At 50.5% G+C, this 22,850-nt stretch overlaps 9 protein-coding genes across 9 annotated transcripts; 3 read left to right on the top strand and 6 right to left on the bottom strand.

Annotated features, from left to right (window-relative positions):
- Positions 1–309: 309 nt before the first annotated feature.
- N7516_005281 (VHS and GAT domain-containing protein) lies at positions 310–1,842 on the bottom strand (the record flags this gene model as incomplete). Its single annotated transcript, XM_057218001.1, has 4 exons — positions 310–1,083; positions 1,136–1,510; positions 1,576–1,632; positions 1,684–1,842. 4 exons carry the CDS (start codon positions 1,840–1,842, stop codon positions 310–312), a joined length of 1,365 nt encoding a protein of 454 aa, XP_057079884.1.
- A 476-nt stretch (positions 1,843–2,318) lies between these two features.
- N7516_005280 (putative haloalkanoic acid dehalogenase) lies at positions 2,319–3,029 on the bottom strand (the record flags this gene model as incomplete). The annotated part of the gene is made up of 1 exon (XM_057218000.1): positions 2,319–3,029. The coding sequence occupies one exon, from the start codon at positions 3,027–3,029 to the stop codon at positions 2,319–2,321; it is 711 nt and encodes a 236-aa protein (XP_057079883.1).
- A 364-nt stretch (positions 3,030–3,393) lies between these two features.
- N7516_005279 (fused D-mandelate dehydrogenase faamily protein/uL22 family ribosomal protein) lies at positions 3,394–6,460 on the bottom strand (the record flags this gene model as incomplete). The annotated part of the gene is made up of 10 exons (XM_057217999.1): positions 3,394–3,906; positions 3,973–4,160; positions 4,411–4,624; positions 4,797–4,886; positions 5,167–5,352; positions 5,427–5,708; positions 5,767–5,876; positions 5,937–6,168; positions 6,222–6,320; positions 6,374–6,460. The coding sequence occupies 10 exons, from the start codon at positions 6,458–6,460 to the stop codon at positions 3,757–3,759; spliced, it is 1,638 nt and encodes a 545-aa protein (XP_057079882.1). The 3' UTR covers positions 3,394–3,756.
- Positions 6,461–7,133: 673 nt separating this feature from the next.
- Positions 7,134–8,410, top strand: N7516_005278 (NAD(P)-dependent alcohol dehydrogenase; the record flags this gene model as incomplete). Its single annotated transcript, XM_057217998.1, has 2 exons — positions 7,134–7,194; positions 7,272–8,410. The coding sequence occupies 2 exons, from the start codon at positions 7,134–7,136 to the stop codon at positions 8,408–8,410; spliced, it is 1,200 nt and encodes a 399-aa protein (XP_057079881.1).
- Positions 8,411–8,651: 241 nt separating this feature from the next.
- On the bottom strand, positions 8,652–9,531 carry N7516_005277 (SDR family NAD(P)-dependent oxidoreductase; the record flags this gene model as incomplete). Its single annotated transcript, XM_057217997.1, has 3 exons — positions 8,652–8,923; positions 8,979–9,409; positions 9,476–9,531. 3 exons carry the CDS (start codon positions 9,529–9,531, stop codon positions 8,652–8,654), a joined length of 759 nt encoding a protein of 252 aa, XP_057079880.1.
- Positions 9,532–9,753: 222 nt separating this feature from the next.
- N7516_005276 (uncharacterized protein) lies at positions 9,754–12,190 on the bottom strand (the record flags this gene model as incomplete). Its single annotated transcript, XM_057217996.1, has 5 exons — positions 9,754–10,200; positions 10,256–10,289; positions 10,345–10,630; positions 10,694–11,985; positions 12,093–12,190. 5 exons carry the CDS (start codon positions 12,188–12,190, stop codon positions 9,754–9,756), a joined length of 2,157 nt encoding a protein of 718 aa, XP_057079879.1.
- A 508-nt stretch (positions 12,191–12,698) lies between these two features.
- On the top strand, positions 12,699–13,642 carry N7516_005275 (putative 2-deoxy-D-gluconate 3-dehydrogenase; the record flags this gene model as incomplete). Its single annotated transcript, XM_057217995.1, has 3 exons — positions 12,699–12,827; positions 12,880–13,095; positions 13,193–13,642. 3 exons carry the CDS (start codon positions 12,699–12,701, stop codon positions 13,640–13,642), a joined length of 795 nt encoding a protein of 264 aa, XP_057079878.1.
- A 1,278-nt stretch (positions 13,643–14,920) lies between these two features.
- Positions 14,921–16,780, top strand: N7516_005274 (ferric reductase family protein; the record flags this gene model as incomplete). Its single annotated transcript, XM_057217994.1, has 1 exon — positions 14,921–16,780. The coding sequence occupies one exon, from the start codon at positions 14,921–14,923 to the stop codon at positions 16,778–16,780; it is 1,860 nt and encodes a 619-aa protein (XP_057079877.1).
- A 419-nt stretch (positions 16,781–17,199) lies between these two features.
- Positions 17,200–21,723, bottom strand: N7516_005273 (pleiotropic drug resistance family ABC transporter; the record flags this gene model as incomplete). Its single annotated transcript, XM_057217993.1, has 1 exon — positions 17,200–21,723. The coding sequence occupies one exon, from the start codon at positions 21,721–21,723 to the stop codon at positions 17,200–17,202; it is 4,524 nt and encodes a 1,507-aa protein (XP_057079876.1).
- Positions 21,724–22,850: the final 1,127 nt, after the last annotated feature.

Below are 22,850 nucleotides of genomic sequence, written 5' to 3'. Positions count from 1 at the left end.
ATGTATTTACCTGAAGGTATATGGAAACGACGGTGCACACTCGCTCTATTATGGATAAAAGCAGGCTGCTAAAACATTCGTAGTAAAAAGCGAATGAATATGTGTGTGGTAACAATGTGCGAGGTATCATAGAGGCCAAAAAGTAAAGAAGATGGCAAAAGAAAATGGCAAAAGCTATGCGGTTGCAAAAATAGACAAAACCACAACCAGAACTTGAAAGTAACCAAAAAGAGTCCAAACGCTGGACGATTAAAAAAAAAAAAGACGTGCTACTGGCGACCACCAATTGATCTTGATCCCTGCATGACGCTAGCGCTCCTGCTCAGTGGACTGGAAGCGCACGCGATCACTCTGAGGCTGCGAATTACCATGCACCTGATTCCTCTCATTCGAGTCATTCGTAGCATAGTCATCAGCAAAAGGATTCCGCACCTGGAAATCCTCGGCGTTATATTCATATCGACCGGTAGTCGCAGATCCGGAGATAGGATGGGAATCAAGTGGACGGCCACTAGTCATGGTCGGAGAAGGCAGTTGTGTCGCAACGGGTGCAGCGGCTTCAGGACTCCGTGTTTCAGTGCGAGGCGGCGCCGTTGGTGGAGGAAAGAAATTCGTAGCGGCTGGTGCAACAACCTGCGAGGTCGGTGAGGGACTATTCAGATTAGACGAGGTCGGCGACGAAGATCCTCTGATCTTGCGTGCCTTCAACATAGCACGCTGTTGCTGCGACAGCGCGACGGAGATCTCGTCGTTCGTCTCAATAAGCGTCAATAGAGTATCCTCGTCCGGAGCCGGGTTGGTCGTTTGAATATACCCTTGAATCATTCGCGAAGCCGTCCCGCAGCGGTCAACGAACTCCTTGATGAGATCGTTGCCTTCCAGCTCTACCGGCGGCGTCGACTGGACGAACTGCGTTAGCAGCTTTGCCGAATTGCGCGCTTCCTCGATTCGGGCTACTAGTTCCACCGGGCCGGGGAGGGTATTTCCCGACGCGCGGGGCTGTCTGTATGGCTGCTGCTGGTGACCCTGAGGCCTGGTGGGGACTTGCGGCGGTATGATGGAATTCATTGGGAAACGGTCGATCTGGATCGGTTAGAGTCTTGGACGGCGCGGAGAGGGGCTACGATGTGCTCACCAAACCGCGCGAGGCTTTCGTCTTCTCCTTCGCCCACATCTGCAGCAGCAGTTTGAGATCTTCGTCCCATCCGCGCTGTTGCTCGAGGGTATCCAGATATTGGCGGAGAGAGCTCTGCACGTGCCAGTCACGTCCTGTGCGGAGTAGCTCTTTAACGGTCGTCACGAATTTGGCGTCGAAGTTGCGGGAGAAGGTGTGGCCTGGGTTGTCGACCAGGATGCGCATGAGCATGATCGCATTGTACTGGGTTTGGTTTGTGTTGCCGGCTGGATCGGAGAGATACTTGCGAATGCGCAAAGCTGCTTCCTTGGCAGCATTGGGGCTTGATTCGGCGGCTTCGACAATTTTGGGGAGGTGGACGAATTCGTTTCCTTGCTGGAGTGCACAGGCGAATGTCAGTGTTGGAAAGGGGTTGTTGGGGTCATCTCCGAGGCACATACCACGTCGCGCGAAGAGCCATTCGCATTCTCATTTACATGCGATTCGCAGAAGGCAGTCTGGAGAAGGTGTCAGTATGTCTTATTCGATCGCTCGAAATAAGCACAAACCAGCTCTTTCAGGACAATGGCTTCTGGTGAGTCTTCACGAGGTTCGACACTGTCACTGGAGCCTATGATCAGGTACAAGTCAGCGAGTTTGCGGGGAGACGTGGAGACGGTGAGACACTCACTTGAGCGTCTGCTCAGTGATCCTAGGAAGCGCTTCATGGTGATCGCACAGTCTCTTGTTTTTCAGGGGAAATTCTGAAAAGAAAAAAAAAAAAAGGTTTGGATTGTCAAAGAATAATACTAGCCGGGGGGCCAACTGCCGGCGTCGAACTAGTTTGCAGATGAACTAGCAATAGGTGCCCTCACTAAGAAGTCAAGAAAATAGGACGAGATGTATAGATATATAGATATAATAATATATAACTTCAATATCTGCGGTCAAAGCCACATTCCACGCACGCATCCAAGTTATTCTGAATTGCCAAGCTGAAGACCAGGCTCCAGGCAATACTGTCCAATTAGTCTCAGCCAGGGATGCCCCAGGTGTTTCTTTATTCCTGACTCAGCCACGTGTAATGGTAGACAGTACATAATTTCAATATTCCTTCACACTATATTTATAAGTACCAAGTACTTGACACTTCGTTGTACGTACTCCTCAGATATCGAAACGCCACACCCCTCTACCTACCCCTCTACTGTCTTTCAACAGCATCAGCCATTTCCCCCAAAGTCTCAAACCGCCAATCAAAAATGGGTTCCCCAGTATTCCCCATCAAAGCACCACGTCTTTCAATCCAAACAGACTTAATACCAACCTTCCTAGCAGGTTGATGATCATGGAACTGACTCTGCGCCGTCTGTAGCACCTGTTCAGACTCCACCCCAAACTCACGCTGCACAGCACTCAACATGTACTCGAAGTTCCGTGGATCGGGCTTATAACTGCCAATATCCTGCGCGGTAAGAATCATATCAAAAGATACGCCCTGTAAGCTACCGGCATTGGACTTGGCGAATGAACCCCGGTCCACGTTCGACAGGACCACCAGCTTGTAGTGCTTTGATAGCCGACGTAGGGCGTCGACTGTGTCTGGGAAGGCTGGCCATGTCCCGACGGAGTTGCCGAATTCGCGGCTTTCTTCCTCCGTTGGCGGGTTGAGGCCTAGACGCGCGGCGAGAGTGGGGTGGATTGCTGATAGTAGGTCTGAGTATGGGAGGTCCGGGGTTGCGGTTTGTTGGGTGCTTTCGAGGTTGTGGTAGGTTGTTAAGAGGTGCTCTCGGGTGAATTGGGTGGTACTTTTTGAAAGGATTGGTTCTAGTGCGGCGATGATGCCGCTTTCCCAGTCTATTAGGGTGCCGTAGACGTCGAAACAGAGGAGGCGGTAGTCTGAGAGGTTGGTCATTTTGGTCATTTTGGTTTGATCGAGTGAATATATATATGTTGTATGTATATATATATTGAGGGTATAGATTGAGATGATGAATGAATATTAGAATTATGTCCTTTTCTGTGCTACTTATACACCCCGCATGTAGATCCCTGCTTATATATAGATGGATGTCCCCTTGGCATATTCCTAGATAAGGATGTCGGGGACCAGAAGTGGTATAGGCAGGGTTTCCCTGTAATTCCATTCATGCCGATAATGCCTCAGATAAAGTGCATATGGAGGTTACCTCGTATTTCAAGACATTCAAGTCATCGATCATTGCTACATCCAGTCATCCCTACAATCAATCGGATGCATATAAAACAGAAAAAATAAGATCATATATGACCGAAAGATCGGAACCTCGACAGAGGTGTGCAGCTAGACAAGACAGAAACGGAGAAACACTCTCTATCAAAAGAGAAAAAAACACTCGATAGAGTCACGGAGAAAGAACCACGTTTGTATCATGATTGGATCGGGAAGTACAGAATCCTATTTCCATCACCCTGGGCCATATCGTTTAAACTTTTTATTGGGTTCTCCTCCGAGTGTTGGCGCCATGACCTTAAAATCTTGTATGATCCGGTATCGATTCCGTTCCAACATACACAGCTGATGCACAGAACTCCGATCCTTCCCGTCCACCGCAAAAATCTTTTCACATCACGTCCCCTCACACCTTCTTATGGCAATCCGTTTATGCCTCAATGAGAGCACGGCGGATCTGGGTACCACGCTGGCGGGTAGAGAGACGGACCTTCTTGTCCTCGGTGGCCTTCTTGACCTCCTCGGCAGCCTCGGTGAGGATAAGCTCGATGTGGCAGGGGTTGGTCATGTAGGGGTTGATCTGGGAAGAAAAGTCAGCATTTTCGGACACACACTCCAACCGTAAACCTTAGGAGTAAAAACGTACACGACCGTGAGCACGGTAAGTGCGGCGGCGACCCTTGGGGGCCTGGTTGACCTGGATGCGCTTGATGATCAAGGCGCTGGTGTCGAGACCCTTGCCATCGGCGTTGGCCTCAGCGTTCTTGAGCAGATCAATGATGTGCTCAGCGGACTTGACGGGCCAGCGGGCCTTGGAGACACCGAACTGCTTGCCTGTAAACGAAAAAATTGTCAGTCGATGTTCGACTCCATTCACAAAATTTCTTCCAGAATTGTAGATCCACAGCATCGCCAAAAAGCCAAGAAATCCATCCATTCGTTCCATTCAAGTTTTCCTCGTCATCTTCATTGCATATCCCAGTGGCTGTCGTGTATTTGGCGATGCTGTTCGTCTTTCCACACAATCCATTCCTCCGATCCATCCGGAATTTTTCTTCAAAAAATCAAAAAAAGGGCGACTCACCCTGAGCAGTGCGACCGGTGGAGCCAGCGTAGCGGCGCATGGGAACGGCCATGGTCTTGGTGGTGACGTTCTCGAGGAAAGTGAGGGCCTTGGACAGCTTCATGCCGTTGACGGCCTGGGCGGTCTCACGGGTGTTCTTGAAGCTGACACGGAGGTAAGAGCCGCGCGCGCGGGCGCTCTTGGCCTCCGAGATCTCCTGGGCGGCGTAACGGACCTGTGTAAAAGCATCGCTCGTTAGCAATGGGATCGTCGTTGGATGTTGGTGATGTTGGCAGCGAAAAGTCGACCCGGCGATCGGACATTGAATGTGCATCACACAGGTGGCATTTCGTAGAGAATGGGATTCGGAATGGTCATTATCGATGACAGGGACATGCAGCACTCACCATCTTGAAGGAGTTGGCGAGGGGGGTGTGATGGTCCTCGGTGATGAGTTGTTGTCGCTTTTCGTCGTCGTCCGGCTCTCGCTTGAGCCACTAGATTTGGTGCGGTTTTTTTCGCTCTTGGCGCTCTGGCCCTAAGCGAGCCCTAACGCTAGCCGTTTTTGGTGAGTTTTGTCTTTGAGTTATGTCAGATATTAGTCATTGGGTTTCTGCCCCACATATCAGGTGTCAATCCCTTTACAATTAACTAAATCAACTAAGGTGAACGCCTCGGCACTTGTCCTATATTTGATGATTGAACGGAACAAATTTTATTCTTCATAAATCCATATCTACATTGTTCATATTTTGTCTATTTCTTTTGCTCTGGCACCTGTGTAATAAGCTCACCCTTCTGAACAGCCGACCGCAGGTTATCCAGCACCAGAATCTCCATTTCCTTCTGAGTCTCATAGGTTCCAGTACCAATATGGGGCAGCAACATAACATTAGGGTTGCTAACAAGGCCGGGTTCAATTTGCGGCTCGCACTCATACACATCCAGACCAGCAGAGCGCACCTATAGACATCCACCAGTCAGCCGGGATTGTCCACATATCTATCATGGAAGACAGGTTTAAGAGCAGTACATACCTTGCCAGAGTCAAGCGCCGCAACCAACGCCTTCTCATCAATCAGCGCACCACGCGCCGTGTTAACAATCACGACACCATCCTTCATCTTAGTGAACTCGGTCGCTCCGATGATGTGGCGCGTAGATGCGTTCAAAGCCAAGTTCAAGCTGAGCACGTCCGAACTGGCGAGCAATTCGTCAAACGAGACGTAGGTCGCGCCAACTTCCAGCTCGGCTGGTAGACGGGATCGGTTGTGGTACTGAATCTTCATTCCGAAGGCCTTGGCGCGGATTGCCATTTCCTGCTCATGGTTATGGTTAGCTAGGGTCGGGTGATGGGCTACTGTCTGTGCTACATACCCGTCCGATGCCTCCCATGCCCAGAATTCCGAGGACCTTGTTCTTGGGGTCATGGCCCAGGGTAGTTCTGTACTCCTTTCCTCCTGCGGTGATCGGGCCTTGCCACTTTCCTGTCATTGGGATTATGGTTAGTTACCGAGATCATTCTACGATAGTTTAGAGACACTTACCTTCCCGGAGAGCAGTAATAGGAATATGAGCCTGGCGCAGAGCGCCGATCATCAGGAAAATGCCCACGTCGGCTGTCGCATCGTTGACGGCGACTGGAGTGCTGGACACAGCGATGTTCTTCTTCGTGCAGGCGGCAACATCGATGTTGTCGTATCCCGCGCCGTTGTGGCAGATGTACTTGAGAGATTTAGGCAGGACTTCGAGCATCTCTGCGTTGAACGGACCGGTGTACTATGCGCTGTCAGTAGGACAATTCGAGATCAAGGAGTAAAGTTGATGCCTACCTTGGTGGAGTTGTTGGAACGGTAGAGGGCGACTACATCGTCGTACTTGCCAGCCTTGCAGTTTTCAATGAACTCTTCTCTGGTTCCGCTGGGGAATTCCTGATTTGTCTTCTTTAGCGGGATTCGATCGCGGCGCAATAGGAATCGCTTACCTTCAAGGTCAACAGAGATGAGATACTCTCCCACTCCTTGCGCGCGTGTGTGATTTCTCCAATGAGGAGAGCTGATTGTGTTGCCATCTTGTTTCTGCAAATGTTAGATGCGCCAAATGATGTCAGCGGGGTTGCTCACGTTTGTAGAGTTCTATAGTTCTATAGTTCTATATCAAGAAGGCAAGGGAATTGAGATTAGCAAGTTGGAGAATGAAAGAAAGGAGAAATTTCCAGAGTCCAGGAAATTCTTTGGAAAACATTCTTGGAGATCCCCGCTATCGTGGAACCCCCATGTCATGACGGGGGGGCTCCTCCGACGGTGTCTTGACTCTTGGATATAGATACTCCGTATAGCCCTGGACATTGTATAGATCGTGTACTTGTACATCAACCATAATATCTCCCTACTAGTCCATTTCTACAGCTATTTCTACTAGTATCTACATTTTATCAACTTCCCTTAGTTACTTCTTTCTTGACCTTCAAAGTAATGTAAATGTAAAGAATATACACCCCCACGTCGGGTATTGAAATCACCCATTTTGTCCAAATCCCGACAGCGGAGCACCTCCGGGCCCCGAGTCTTCCCCCCACGAGGGCCGAGTGGGGTCTTTTGGGTGTTTTTGAGGGGAATCAACGGGCCGACTTGGAATGCCGTCAGAGGTCGGGTTTCGCTTTTTACTTCCTTTACTTCCTTGACTTACCTTTCTTCTATTCTCTCTAAAACTACCTACCTACTACCCTCCATACTATACACATCATGGCAAACACAACCACCAACGCGCTCGTCCTTCATGGCGCCAAAGACCTCCGTCTGGTAAGTAAATACAAACACCAGCCCAAGACGCAAATTAACCGAACCAAGGAACAACGCACCATCACACCCCCTCAACAACAGAAGTCCAAGTCGCCATCCGCGCAACGGGAATCTGCGGCTCAGACCTACACTACTACAGCCACGGCCGAAATGGCGACTTCGTCGTACGCGCCCCAATGTGTCTAGGCCACGAGTCCGCCGGCACAGTAACAGCCATCGGCGATGCCGTAACAAGCCTAAAAGTCGGCGACCGCGTGGCACTGGAAGTCGGACTCCCATGTCGCACCTGCGCACTGTGCAAACAAGGCCGCTACAACATCTGCAAAGCGATGCAATTCCGCAGCTCGGCAAAGGCCTTCCCACACCTGGACGGCACGCTGATGGAGCGCACAAACCACCCAGCCGATATGTGTCACTTGCTTCCGGATAGCGTGTCGGATGCGGGCGGTGCGCTTGTTGAGCCGCTTGCTGTTACGTTGCATGCTGTGCGTCGCTCACACCCGCCTAGTCGCGAGGAGGTTTCTCAGAACCGTCAGGCTGGGGAGGAGACTGCGGCGCTGGTTTTCGGCGCTGGTGCTATTGGACTCTTGCTTGCTGGGGCGCTTGCTGCTAGTGAGAATTTCTCGGCGATTGTTGTTGCCGATATTGATGCGCGGAGACTTAAGATCGCCGAGGATATGGGGCTTGGCATTAAGACTGCTCTTATTCCTAGGGCTGAGACCCCGCCTCCAGCCAAGGATGCCCCGCATGCTGAGCAGACGTCTTATGCGTTGGAGAATGCGCAGAAGGTTGCGGCGAAGTTGATTGAGGCGGTTGGTGCCAAGGATGGACTTGTTGTTCATGGCTTCACTCGTGTTTATGATTGTACTGGTGTGCCGGCTTGTGTCCAGGCTGGTATCTATGCTAGTGCGCCTGGTGGTGTGCTGGTGCAGATTGGAATGGGAAATCCTATCCAGACTTTGCCTATTGGCGCGGCGGCGCTGCGTGAGGTGGATATTATTGGTGTCTTCCGTTATGATGGGTTTGCGTACCCTGCTGCCATTGCACTGCTGGCCAGTGGGAAGGTGAAGAGTGTTGAGGAGAAGGTTGTTACTCACAGGCTCAAGTTGGAGGAAGGAGAGCGGGCGTTTACACTTGCTGGCAAGGGAGTTGATGAGGAGGGAAACCCTGTTGTGAAGGTTATTATTGAGAACCGACGGGGCGCCAATGGCTCTTTGTAGATTGGTGCTGGTGACGACGGTGATGATGATGAATTGTGTTTGAAAATACCCGATTGTGACGATAGAGCAAAAGGATGGGCACAGATGTATATATGTGGGGTATGAGGATTTATGAACTACAAAATTGAATTTACAAAATTGAATCAAGAGGTTGAGGATAGTGATAATATGTACGGCGCGAAAGGCCAATGAGATATATTTCCCCTTCTTATACTATTCTTCCTAATATTTGGCGGATTGCTCATTTCAACCCTCCACCCAGCAAGAGGCTCTGACCCGTCATGTATCCTGTTTTCACAAGCATAGTCACAACATTGGCCGTTTCCTCAGGAGTCCCGAGGCGACCGAGTGGAATACCAGCTGCCACGTCAGGGATAGCGGCAGCGTTAGGGATCATACCGGTATCACCAATCATGGCAGGAGCCACATCGTTAACACTGATATTGAATTCAGCCAGCCGGGTAGAAAGGTTTTTCATCATGCCAGTCAGACCACCTTTAGAGGCAGCGTAATCTAAAAGAAAGTCAGTTTGATATTGTCCAGAAGGGAAACGAACTCAGTTACTGACGGCATCCATTGATCCCTCCGCCTTGCGCGGCAATTGAGGACATAAACACAATGCGCCCCCAATTCTGGTTCTTCATATGTTCGACCACCCCCTTGACGAGAATGAACGAAGCGCGCAGGTTGACATGTAGAGTATAATCGAACTCTTCGAGAGAGCAGTCCCAGATTTGCGGGATCCGCTTCCCGTGTCCGGCGTTTGAGATCAGGATATCAGGTCGGTGGCCGTGCGCGTTGTCGATTTGCTGGAACATCGCCTCGATATCGTCGGCGGAGCCAACATCCACTTTATGGATTGAGATGCGGAGCTTGTTATCGGGGTATTTGCTCTGCAGATCGGTCACCAGCGCGTTCATTGCGGTCAGGTTGGTCGCGTATGTCAGGGCAAGATGAACTCCATGTTGGGCAAGCTGGTGTGCACAGGCAGCTCCAATTCTACAAAATATATTGTCAGTTATTCATTCTTCATGTTGGGGTAATGTGAGTTGAGGAATGACTTACCCTCCCGACGCACCGGTGATCAGCGCAAGTCGACCCTGGAGCTCGTTAAGTGACATGATGCGATAGACTTGATATGTGTGTGATGATATGCAACGATAAAGCGCAGAAGTATACTCCCAAATCTCCAAGTTTGATCTGGCAAAACCTCCGTTGCGCCTCGGGGCCATCTCCGATGGTGCCCCGCAGCTCCCCCGCATCATTTGCCGTCAGATTGGGGCGTGGGGGTACCACACAGGTATCACATGCATCACGCGATAAAGAAAGCCATTCCCGATGATTTAAAAGAGAAGGCTGCTGCTCATATCCCCCATCCAAGCAGATGGCTGCCAAGATTGCGAGCGTGGCTCTCCAGATTGGTACATATCGGATGCATTCTGGAACGCATCCAGTCCCAACAAGCCACCAGAAATCTGGTCTCCGGATACATAGTCACCCACAGCCTCCAAATCCAGCCACGAGAAGTCATTGGCAGGGCTGAAGTGCATGTATCCCGCGTCTGCGACCGGGTTCGGAAGGGCTGCTTGTAGTGAGAAGTCACTATTTTGTTGTGCCTCTTCGGATGGGTTCGTGGATTTGGGCTTCCACAGAAGCTCTAGAAGGCGGGCATAGCGCGCCCCGACATCATCGCTTCCGGCGCTTGCTTGCTTAAGGACTTCGGTGGTTCGGATGACTAGGCCTTGGACTTTTGCTTCTTCTGATGGGACCATCATTCCGAAGGAACGTGCCTATGGTATCGGTCAGATGATATGTAGAAGATGAGGGTTTGGACAGGGATATTACCTTGTAGAGGAAAACGGCCGAATAGATGCCATATCTAAATCGCATGAGCTATTTGCGTCGACGTAACTCGCAAAGAAAGGAAGACTTACAAGTAGAAGCGGAGAGGCATGAAATGGAGATGCTTCTCAGGATCTACCAAATCCACAAGGATTGTCAAGTATGACTTAGCGGCATCGACCGATTCATAAATGAACCGTGAATCTTGCATCGAAGCGACGTTCTTAAACGTCGACCGTAGGTGTTCTCGCTGGCCTTGTAGGTCTGTTTTCGGTTTGACTAGGGACTGCGAGATCGCAGCTTGGAATGCGAAAGCAGTTGTATATAGACGTAAGTACTCGTATGACAACTGCAACATTGCTCGCATAGGTGGTGAGCCTATTGATATGTTAGAACCAAGACCCCCAGATGTCCAAAGAATGGAGAAAAAGCCCAACTTACAATCTAGGGACCCCCAAAGTGACTTCCACCGCAGAATCGCCAGACGGAAGTCATCCACATATTTTACATAGTCTCCCATCAGCATCATCTGGTTACTAGTCCGCATCCCCGAATACAAAACCTCGTGAACATTTCCATAAAGCTGCGTAAGATCCAGCATAGCCTGAAAGATCTTCGCATAGTCCTCCTCGCCCTCGTTAACCGGCTGCAGCGACGGAAAATCCTGACTGACAAGACCAGTCATGGGCCCGGGCCCACGAGACCAGAAAGCACGTCCAATACGCACAGAGATCAATCGGTCAGAGACATAGCAGCTCGCCCAGGCCAACCGCCTCCGAGCCTCACTCTCCTGATCACCATAAGGATCCCCACGGAACGAAGTGCGATCCATGCCGATGAAATACCCCGAGCGCAGGGCAAGCCCGACATGCATCCATGCAGCGCGGTCTTCCTCTCCGCGTCCAACCCGCTCAATACGTGGCCGCAGTCCCTGCGGTTCCCACTCGGCAAGTAACAGAAGCGCTTCGACCGCTTCAACATCACACTCCGCACCCGCGGCGATGCCGGAAATCAGCTCGTGCATGTACTTGGAGCAGTACTCATGGATCTCGGGCTGGTCCACCAGGTCCTTGGAGGCGATGGTCAGGACTGCGGTGAGCAGGTGTTTTTCATTAGTGGCGAAGGCGTCTAGGGCGGTGCGCGTAAAATACTTCCGCGGCACGAGGGGAAGATAGGGGTGGAAGTTCTCCGCGTAGCGGGAGATTAGTTGCCACACCGTTTCCGGGTCTAGGGCGCATGTCTGAACGAGTCTGTAGGCTCTGATCCCTGTACTTTGGTTGCTAAAGTCCGAAACCACGCCGCTGCGTAGGTTGTTGTATGTTGGGAACACTGTTGGCTCCGACCGAACATGATCGTTGCGGACCTCAGGGGCTATCCCCGTGCCTTCTGTGGCGATGCCGGTCAAGCATTGCCAGGCGTCTGATGGATTTCGCGGGACTGATGATATTGAGGTATCATCTTCCTCGACGGATGCTGAGGCTGGTGCTGGTGGGTTAGGTGGCAAGAAGACCACCGGGCCGGGATAGGAGGCCGATTGCACTCTACGGTTCTCCGAGTTGGTTGGACTTGATGTTTCTGAATCCTTGCCTGGCGACTGATTGATTGGTGTAAAGTTTTTGATTTTGTTCTTTCGGATTCGACGACCTCCACGATTTGAGCCGCCTAATATGCATTCGCGATTTTCGCGTACACAGCGCTGACATGGTGGTTTACCAGGATTACCGTTCGAGTCTCTGCATGCGATCAGCGTGGAACCAATATATTGCAGATCCGGGGAAAGACAGCAAGGGCTGAAGTGGCTGAAACGGGAAGAATATAGGAAGAAAAAAAATAGACTTACAGGTCACATCGAGACTTGCGTTGTCTGCAATGCAAACAGGCTCGAGAAACGCGCTTGGCGATATCACGCCGAGAGGCTTCTGATGATTCTTCGTCCATGGCTACAAGAACATTGAAGAGTATGAAATCGAAGACATGTATCCCCACAGAGAAGTCCACCGACCCTTACTCATCGAGTCCATGCTCAAGGGCTCAACGCCTCCAATGTGGGGGAAGGGTACACCCATGGAAACCTTGTAGTTATCCGACGTTTATTGTTGTATGTATGTACAGCATATTATATATAAAGAATTCTCCTTTTAAGAGATAATACTATACTACAACATAGAACATTAGTTAGAGATGTCTCACCTCTTCCTACGCTATTTAAAAGCCATTCGGGTCATATTTCAAGGTGAATTGTAGGGAAAATCACTACCGTGTCAATTGCCGTCGGCTATTGACTTCGGCTATTGGTATTGCCCGGAGTTAAACCCCACGTTCTCCCACGTTCTTCGGGTCTGATTGGACTTCTTATTTGGAACTCCTCTCTGTCTCCTTTTATTCTTTTAATTGTAAAGTCCTTTGCATCTTTATCTTTATATTTATCTTCATATTCATATTCACAATGGCAGATGTATTGTCCCTTTTCTCCCTAAGCGGGAAAACCGCCATCGTCACTGGTGGAACACGAGGTATTGGCCAAGCTATGGCCTTTGCCCTAGCTGAGGCCGGTGCCGATATTATCTTGATTCAGGTGAATCATATGCGTGGAAAGAGTTAGAGAACACCTATTAACATCTTAACAGAGAGACACCACCAACACATCAACCAAGGACGAGATCATTAATCGCCTGGGACGTAAGGCATGGATCCATGTCGCCGAGCTTGGGGATCGCCAAGCTGTCAAAGGCATTATTCCCGCATTGACTAGTCAAGGACTTAAGCCAGAGATTCTGGTGAACTGCGCAGGGATCCAACGGCGACACCCGGCCGAAAAATTCCCGGATGAAGACTGGGATGAGGTGAGTCGAGACCCCCCCCGTCGGCCCCCCCGATATAAGCCCGCAATATAAATCCGCCCCTTGAAACATAATGTCTTATTTGTGGAATAATATTTAGGTGCTGGAAATCAATCTATCCTCCGTCTTCATCATGTGCCGAGAATTTGCCGCCTATCTGCTGGCTCGAGATGCCTCGGAATTCCCAGGGGGTCGTCGTGGCTCCATCATTAATGTGGCATCTCTGCTCACCTTCCAAGGTGGAATCACGGTGCCGGCTTATGCGGCATCGAAGGGTGGCATTGGGCAGTTGACCAAGGCCCTCTCGAATGACTGGCTTGCCAAGGGAATCAATGTCAACGCTATTGCCCCTGGTTATATTGCGACCGATATGAACACAGCCCTTATTGCCGATGCTGACCGTAACGCCGGTATCATGGCACGCATCCCGGCTGGCCGATGGGGAAAACCCGAAGATTTCAAGGGTGCGGTGGTGTATTTGGCTAGTCAAGCTAGCAGCTATGTATCTGGTGAGGTTCTTACCGTTGATGGTGGATGGATGGGACGATAGATGTTACAAAATGGGTATGACATACATTATCTTCAATAAATTGTGGGTTATTGTCTGATTATTGTCTGATGTGTACTTGATGTACTTGGTATAGTTGGTGTTACTTGGTGTATGTACTTTGTATAGTTGAGTGGTCAATGCACAAATCCAATGTCTTAGAATAAAACACCGGCTTAACCAACTACACAGATTTAGGGCTTTTCACCGGATATTCACCGGTGTATACTCCGTATTGGATGCCTGTGTTGTATATCTAATTAATAATGTCTCAGAGTTCATAGGGCTTTTTATCTAAAGGCGTTGCGCCCAGAGTGCCCATAATTGAACTTGGATCGACAAAGATCAACAGCAAATCAACCAACCTAACCCCATCAAGAAGAGGACACTAGTTCTGTTGGAAACACTGGTGTCTATTTAGTGTCACCGAAGGTCACCTAAGGAGTTCTCCCGATAGGTTGGTGGTTCATTTAAACGCCTAAGGATAATCAGACCATTGGGGAGGGGGCATTTGCTTTCTTTTTTTCCCGTCAAAACTCCTTTCGGGTCCTCTTCTTCAAGGGCCGAGCTTTCTTTCATTTTCATCTTCTTCCATTTCTTCTATTTTCCCTTTCTCTTGGCTTTGTTTTGTAGACAATCGACTGGTCTCGATTGTTTGAATTACAATTACACACTCTCTTTATTAAACACTTGACTCTATATCTTCCCACCTGGATATATCCAATTTCATTCTTTAAAAGAAAAAGAAACCAAAGAAAACGTGCCCCCCCCTTGCTTACATTCCAGAACACCTTTTTGAGAGAGTGAGTCTCTACCAAAATCCAATTCTTGGGAATATGCTGGATATGCTAATTTCTCTCGAATTCCAAAGTCCAGGGTTATTTTGGGGTCGCTTTGTTGACTTCAACCTAGACATTCACTTTGGAACAATTTACATTGTTCATTGTCAATTTCAAAACGAATCAGCCACAATGTTCCCATTATAAGACATTGTCTTTGTGTGATACAATCAAAGAAGGTCGCCCTATCTATATTGACTGTTTATAACCCATTTGATCTCATCTGATCTATTCCACCGTCTTCGACTTCGATTCCCCCACAAAATACCCACATACAATCGACTCGCAACTCTTCACATTTTCTGATCTGAAGCTGTTGAGCAGCTTGAAACACATCCCAGATTGCCATCTCGACTAGGGGGTTGTGCAAACGTCGAAACCACAGCCGTGCATGCTTATTGTCCCAACTACAACATCTTTCTTTCTTCAATATCTGCGTTCAATGGCAGCAACCCATTCACATATCGTGCCACGAGGGTATGGCTCAAATGCCACATACATATATGAGTACTCAAGGGGGTTGGGTGGCGTGGACGTACCCCGCGATGTGATCTTCACTCGGGCCATCTACGTTTCCCTGAGCATTGTGGCAGTCGCATTGTTCTGTGGCCGGGTGGCCCAGATCAGCCATGCCTATCTACGCCAAATCACCGCATCGAGCGCAGACAAGCGCCAGCAGACCTTCTGGGCCCAAGAGCAATCAAAATGGTGGTCCAACATCAAGAAATACATCCTCTACGCTCCATTAGGAAGGAAGAGACACAACCGAGAATTACAGCTCTCTTCCGTCGTCAACGTCGGCACCCTACCCTCCCGACTGCAGACCATCCTGGTTGCACTATACTTCGCCAGCCAAGTCGCATACTGCATCGTCCTGGACTATAGCGTCAACAACAAGGCAGCCTTGATGGCCGAGCTGCGCGGCCGATCCGGGACGCTAGCCGTCATCAACATGGTCCCGCTCTTCCTATTCGCCGGCCGAAATAACCCCTTGATTACGGTCCTTCACATCAGCTTCGACACATACAACCTCCTCCACCGCTGGTTAGGCCGCATCGTGGTCCTCGAGTCAGTTGTACACACCGCGGCATGGGCCGTGAACGCCGTCGACGAGGAAGACTTCACCCGCATGCTCACCCGTGTGCGTGACACCCCCTTCTTCCTCTGGGGCCTGATAGGCACATCCGCCCTGGTCTTCCTCTGTCTACACTCCCCCTCACCCATCCGCCACGCCTTCTACGAGACCTTCTTACATCTACACCAGCTCGCCGCAGTACTCGCCTTCCTTGGTGTGTACTTGCACCTGCAGCTCGACGATCTCCCGCAGCAAAGCTGGGCACAAACGATCGCCTGTATCTGGCTCGGCGACCGACTCGCTCGCCTCTTCCGCCTCATCCACCTGAACATCTCCACCTCCGGCACAACCAAAATGATCGTCGAGGCCCTACCAGGCGAAGCCTGCCGCGTAACCTTCCACCTTCCAAAGCTCGTCCAGATCGAACCAGGCTGCCACGTGTTCGCCTACATCCCCAGCATCGCATGGTGGATGTCGCACCCATTCTCAATCGCCTGGGCCGAACCCAGCACCAGCAGCACAGTAGCGTCCCTCCCCTCCCCTACTCACTCACCAGCCCAAAGCAAAGGCTACAACGACCTGGAAAAACAATCCAACCTACCCACCAAACCCACCAAACCAACAACACAAGTCTCCCTCATCATCGGCGCCCAAAAAGGCATGACCCGTCGCCTATACAACCTCGCCAACGCATCCCCCTCAAAAACCCTCACATTATCAGGCTTCATCGAAGGCCCCTACGGCTCACACCCAACAAACCCCGCAAGCTACGGCACAACTGTCCTCTTCAGCGCCGGCGCAGGAATAACACACCACCTACTATACACCCGCGCCCTCGTAACAGCCGCCGCGCAGAACACCGCCGCAACCCGCAAAGTCTACCTGATCTGGTCTGTCAGATCCACAGACCACCTCACCTGGGTAAGTAACTACATGGATCAGATCCTGCGACTGCCGAATCGCCGGGATATCCTCGTTGTCAAGCTTTTCGTCTCAAAGCCGCGTCGCGCGGCCGATATCGTTAGTCCTTCTGCGACCGTGCTTATGCATTCCGGGAGGTGTAGACCTGATGTCGTGCTTGATGAGATTTTGCCAGGACGCACCGGCGCCACCCTGGTTAGTGTTTGTGGGCCGGGCGCTTTTGCCGATGAGGTTAGGTCTGCTGCTAGGGAGAGGATTGGGAAGGGTGCTGTTGTGGATTTTGCGGAGGAGGCTTTCACTTGGTGATGTGTCGTGTGTCGTTTGTCGCTAGTGGCCAGTGGCTTGTTTATATGCTTTTGAGCTATTTTCGCCCTATGGGGTTTTTCTTTCTTGTCACTTTTGTTTAATGCAAATCTTCTTTTTTTTTCCCCGCTGGCTTTGCGGTTGGCGGCTCTGGCATATAACCTTGCTTAATATCTAACTGTATAGACTATATCATAATATTTCATTTGAGAAGGTCTTATTAAAGATCTTAGAAGGAGATTTATTTGCTATGCACGAAATGCTTGAGAAATGTAATAAACATGTATATAAACAAGATATTTTAAGTTAACTTTATGTATTAAGACCATGTAATGTGCAACCATGCAACAAGAAGAGGGGAGGAATTAGATATGGCGGTCTAATGCAGGTGTTTTGTAAAAGAAATCCAGAAAATTATAAGATCAAGCAGTTTTAGTCTTCTTGCTGCGTGTTCCCTTGGGCACCCGAGCAAGCCAGTATATCCCCACCGCAGCAGCGATGTTGAAGATGATAAACGCCCACATGATACCGAAGTTACGCCAGGCGTCGCTGTAGTAACTCAACACGCTAGCGAGGAAACTATCCGTCTTATCGATACTGCAGAAAGAGCAGTTGCTAGTGGCGTTTGCATCCAGGAGATAACCACCAAAAGGCTTATAGATTTCCGTTCCGTTGGGGGTGAAGAGTCCGTTCATGTAGGTATCCATGTACTGGGCACAGGTGTTTCCAGGCGTGGGATCGAAGTGGAGCATCTCGATAGCCTCGCAGTAGACGTTTGCGCCGGAAGTGCCGGTCGACAGCATTGCAGAGACTAGGTATGTGAATGGCGAGAGGCGGTACATGAAGATCCAGAAGCCGGGCATTTTGTCCGGGGTGGCGAGGACACCGCAGAAGATTAGACAGAGGGAGAAGAGCAGATTGGCGAGATTGCCTCCTGTTTCGGCGAGCTCGATGCCGGCGATCATCATATGCGCGAAGGTGCAGGTGAAGATCATGAAGGTTAGGATGAGGAGCCACATCAGGGCGCCGCGCTCGTGGAGGTCGTCGGCGCTGGTGTTGCGTTGGAGGCCGATGGGGTAGTACCAACAGACGAAGATGAGGACGGACATGAGGGCGTTCCAGGGGAGTTCGACGATGATGTTTGCTGACATGAAGGCTTGCCAGGAGTAGGATTTGGAGGGGCGTTCGCGGACTTCGTAGAGGGAGCGCTGGGTGACGAAGTGAGGCATGATTTGTTGTACCAAGTTACCAAAGACTGTCATCAACATGAAGACACTGAACATTTGGTTCTGGAGTCCTTGCATACTGTTCTGGGCGTGGAAGAAGGAGAATCCGACGTAGAGAGCTGTGAAGGTGCAGAGCGCGATCTTAGAGTAGATGTAGACTGGGGTGCGCCAGTATTGGCTGAATATACGGACGAGACATTCCCAGAGTTGGACAGTAAAGGGTGCGGCGAATTCGTTGAAGCCGGTTGGGTCGCTGTCGGTTGTGGCAACGGGTTTCAGAGAGAGGTTGTTCTTGAGCTCGGAGAGGTGGTTGTGAACTTCCTTACGCTCAGGGCTGTCGCGCCACACAGCAGGCCAGTCAATCTCACTATGGGTTCCGGGAGCAGCTCCAATGACCTCAAGCATCCACTCCGCAGGATTGGCCTCGGGAGATAGCTTGGGAGCACCGTTTCGTTCAAAGTAGCTGGAAAGCGTGGAAGACTGCTCGCCGATCTCTCCGAAATACACAGTCCTACCACCCTTGGCGAGGAACAGGAGACGATCGAACCGCTGGAAGAGCATAGCAGAGGGCTGGTGAATAGTGCAGAGAATAGCCTGACCGTGTTTGGTCAAGGTGTCAATGAGATCCAGGATAGACCAAGATGTTTGACTGTCAAGACCCGAAGTGGGCTCGTCCAAGAACAAAAGCAGCTGTGGCTTAGCAGCCAGTTCGACACCAATAGTAAGACGCTTACGCTGTTCGACGTTAAGACCTTCACCGGGGACACCGACGACGGCATCCGCATAGTGTTCCATTCCAAGAAGCTTGATCACTTCCTCGACGTAGTCGAGTTTCTCCTGGCGAGAAACGTGACGGGGCTGGCGGAGAATAGCACTGAAGCGGAGAGCCTCGCGGACCGTAGTAGTGTGGAGATGTAGATCCTGTTGTTGAACGTAGCCAGTCTTACGCTGGAAAGACTGATCGCGAGGACGACCATCAACCAACATCTCACCGGACACAACACCCATTGTCACGCGCGTGGCCAGGACATCTAGAAGAGTGGTCTTACCGGCTCCGGAAACACCCATAAGAGCAGTGCAGGTACCCGGCTTGACCCAGCCGTCGACGTGGTCGAGAATGCGACGTTCTTCCTTCTTGATTTGAATATCGTAGCACACGTCTTGCCACTGGAAGATAGCGGTTTGTCTCTGAATTGCAGCAGAGGTTCCTTCACCATCGGAGCTAGCGCCATCCTTCTTCTCGGCAGAGGACACGGCCTGTGTCTGCTCGACGTCATCCGCGGAGTTACCGGAGTGCTTGGGGGCGTGTCCGCGACGGAAAAGCAGAACCTCGCCCTTGGACTTGGACTCGGAGATGTACTCGGTACCAATGAGGTAGGTAGCCATAAAGAAGACCATGAACCCAATCATGATTCCCAGGTTCCTCCATCTGTGGCTGTTGGAGTACTGGAAACTTGCAGTGTAGTAGGCCTCGCCGCTGACAACGCTCTGGCCGGCCACAGCTCCTTTCACCGAGCAAATCTTGTTGGACAGGCCGACATCCGCGTAGGATTCTCCCATCGGAATAAAAGAGTCTAGTTTGCAGAGGAAGTCCCGACCATGGAACTCGTTCACAATCAAGGTCTCGAAGCCATAGGCAATTGGGTCAATGTAGTTCATCCAGCGAGACCAGCCAAGCATGTTCCGGGTTGGGATCGTGAATCCAGTGTAGATAACCAGACCCAGGATCAGGATGGCGGCGGGCACCAGAGCCTGAGACAGAGTACGCGAGTAAGAAGCAATCGTACGGAACACCATGGACATGGTCATAGTAGTCACAAAAGAGAAGAGTAGGAAGGTAAAGAAGGCGCCGGCGGTTTGGCGAAGACCAGTCATAAAGTAAAGCGTGATGTTGAAAGTGATAGCATTGAGTATCTTATACGGCATATCACATAGCATTGACGAGATTGCTTCGGCAAACGGATGGTACATAGCGTAGCGAGCTTGCTTCTCCACAATAGGACGTTGCGCGTAAAGAGTCAGAATCTCTAGAGCACTAGAGAAGGAGTTGAGTAGAACAGCGAAGAAGAGGAGGGCACCGCGAGAGTAGAAACTGGAAACGTCGTCGGGCAACTGGTAGAAAACCGAACCGATAATCAATGCCATAATCGTATTTCCAATCAAGGCGGATATAGTTAAACTATAGTCACCCCTCAAACGTTGGAAACCACGTGTCACACAGATTTGGACCTGCTCGGTGATAGATAGGGTATATGGAGACTTAACACGCTGCCCCTTCGATTGCATAGCCTTTCGAGATTCGACGAACTTCTGGAAGGACTCGCCACCGATAGGGTACTGCTCGTCGTAATCGGCAATCTCTTTCTGAAGTTCTTTGTACGTAGCACTGTTTTTCCAGGCAGTGGCGAACTCGTCGGGGGTACGGGGAACCATATTTTCAAAGCCAGGCTTAACAATTCGTTCAGCGGGACTGGTAAGGGAGGTTAGGAAATCGGCGGTAGTCTGGCGATCAGGACATTGGAAGCCCATATTGGTGAAGAATTCCTTAGCGTCGGTAGTGCGGCCGAAGTAGATTTGTCGGCCCTCGTATAGCACAGTCACCTTATCGAAGACATCGTAGGCACTCTGGGATGCCTGGTAGATAGCGACCGCACAGGTGGTACCCGCATACTTAGACATCAGGTTCAATGTCCTACAGAACTCCAAGGCATTGGCACTGTCTAGACCACGGGTACTGTTATCCCAGCATTGGAGAGGGCTACCGCAGAGGGTGGCCTCGGCGATACTAACACGCTTCCGTTCACCACCGGAGACACCACGGATGAAATCATTACCGACCTGGGTGTTGATAGTGTGTGAAAGACCAAGCATGGCCATCACGACGTCACGCATATGCTCTGCGTACTGTTCACGACTGACGCCTGGCAAACGGTTGCGCGGGGCACGAGCCAGAGCAGCAAATTTCAAAGTGTTTCCCACAGAAAGCTGAGGGAAATGCACATCGGTTTCGGCAGTGTAGATGGCTTCACCGCGGAACTGGTTGCGCATCTGCTTATCGGAAATTCCTTGGTAGTTCAGGTGAGTGTTGGAATCCTTGAAGATACCATTCATATCTCCTGCAATGGTCTTCAAGAAAGTCGAACAGCCAGATCCAGGACGACCGAGAACGACGAGCATCTCGCCGCTCTTGACGAGACCATCGAAGTCGCGTAAAATCTGGATCTTCTGCTTGCCAGTGCCGATCATCGAACGGAACAAGGCTCCGACTTGCAGAATGGAGTTGGCGACATCCTTCTGGTAATCTGTGGGACTGCCGAATCCGTGCACGCTGAGGTTTTTGAATGACAGGCCAGCCTGACGTTTGGGGTATCGTTCTGGGTCGCGGGATTGGATAGCAAGCAGGTTCTTCATCCAATTCTTGGCCTTGAAGTTTTCACTGCTAGGGTTGAGGGTCGAGTCCTCATGGGTTTCGATGAAAGGGTTCTCCGCATTTTGGGTTGAAACGGAGAAGCGCGTTGACTGGCGGGTGAGTTGCTGGGCTAAGCGAGTGACCTCGGCCTCGGTGTCCTCGTCATTGTAAACCTCACCCTTCTCATTAGCGGTGTCATCGGTGCTCACGCTGGCGGTAGGGTCATGACGGCGAGCTTCCAGGTTGGCCGTATGGGCATCCTGGTCTTGGTTGCCGCCGATGCTGGGGTTCAATGTCCCTAGGAGCGACATGATGACCTTCCCACACGGTCACTGTCGAATTGGGCAGAAGATGGGACTGATTAAGTGGGGTAATGTCCCTATAAAAGATGAATAAGGTGTATGGCCATCAACGGGATGAATATGAAGATTGGATATAAAGATTGTACGGAGTACAGAAATTAGGGTTCGAGTAACGAAACGGAGAAAAGGCAATGAGCGAACGAATTTGAATTAAGTACGAATATATAAAAGAAGTCAAAAGTCGAAAGCAAAAAAAAACGAAAAGGTTCAAAGGAAGCTGGAGATCGAGACCCGGAACGGTTGTATCCTTTACCCGGAAGAAAACAAAAAAACGGGGGCACCCGTTGAAACAGACCCGGGGCGGAGCTGGCAGGTTTCCGGGAGATTTCAATGTGGCCTATTCTCGTTTCGGATTTTTCAAAGACTCTACCCTTGGTGTGGCTTACTGCCAAGAAATAACATGGCCATATCTTTATACTATTAGGGTAACTAACTAATAATGGTCACCTTTTTTCTCCCCTTAGATCTATTGTACGAAGTAACCCCCACACTGAAAATTAAGAGCGAACACGAATACGATGTAGATGACTCTATACATACTAGGAGTACCTGATACTTCAATATGACAGCGGGAAAGGGATAAGGGTCAGGTAGATCGATGTACCTGCCATGTTGTTCATACATGGTCACACGTGTCCATGGGCCCGGGGTACGGAGGTGGTTAAGTAAGGTTCCAGACAACCTTGGAAGTCAGCACGGGACCACCACTATCCGTTTCACCATAGGGCTCGGATGTCCGGGCACGACGCATCCGAGATGACTCAGCTATTCCTGGGGGATCATCTCAATCCATACAACATCCATGGATATAGTTATCCATGGGTCTTTGACGCTAAACCGCGAGTGACTTTCCAATGTTGCCCAGGTGGCATCTTATCTCCGCCCCCTAACTCCCTGGTACAACCTTGGAACATTATGTTGTACATCCATATATGCCTAGGGCCGCTCGAAACTATCGTATGAGCGGACCAAATCCGGCCAATTTAATCCGAGTCAAAGACCTCGGGAGTCTCCGATATTGCATTTCCTTGGAAATCTCACGAGTGTGGCACTGTCAGATACGTGCACACAGACCC

This window comes from Penicillium verrucosum, assembly GCF_028828655.1.
Source record: "Penicillium verrucosum strain IBT 35672 chromosome Unknown utg000001l_segment0_segment0, whole genome shotgun sequence".
NCBI lineage: Eukaryota > Fungi > Ascomycota > Eurotiomycetes > Eurotiales > Aspergillaceae > Penicillium > Penicillium verrucosum.
This window is presented reverse-complemented; position numbering and strand designations above follow the sequence as displayed.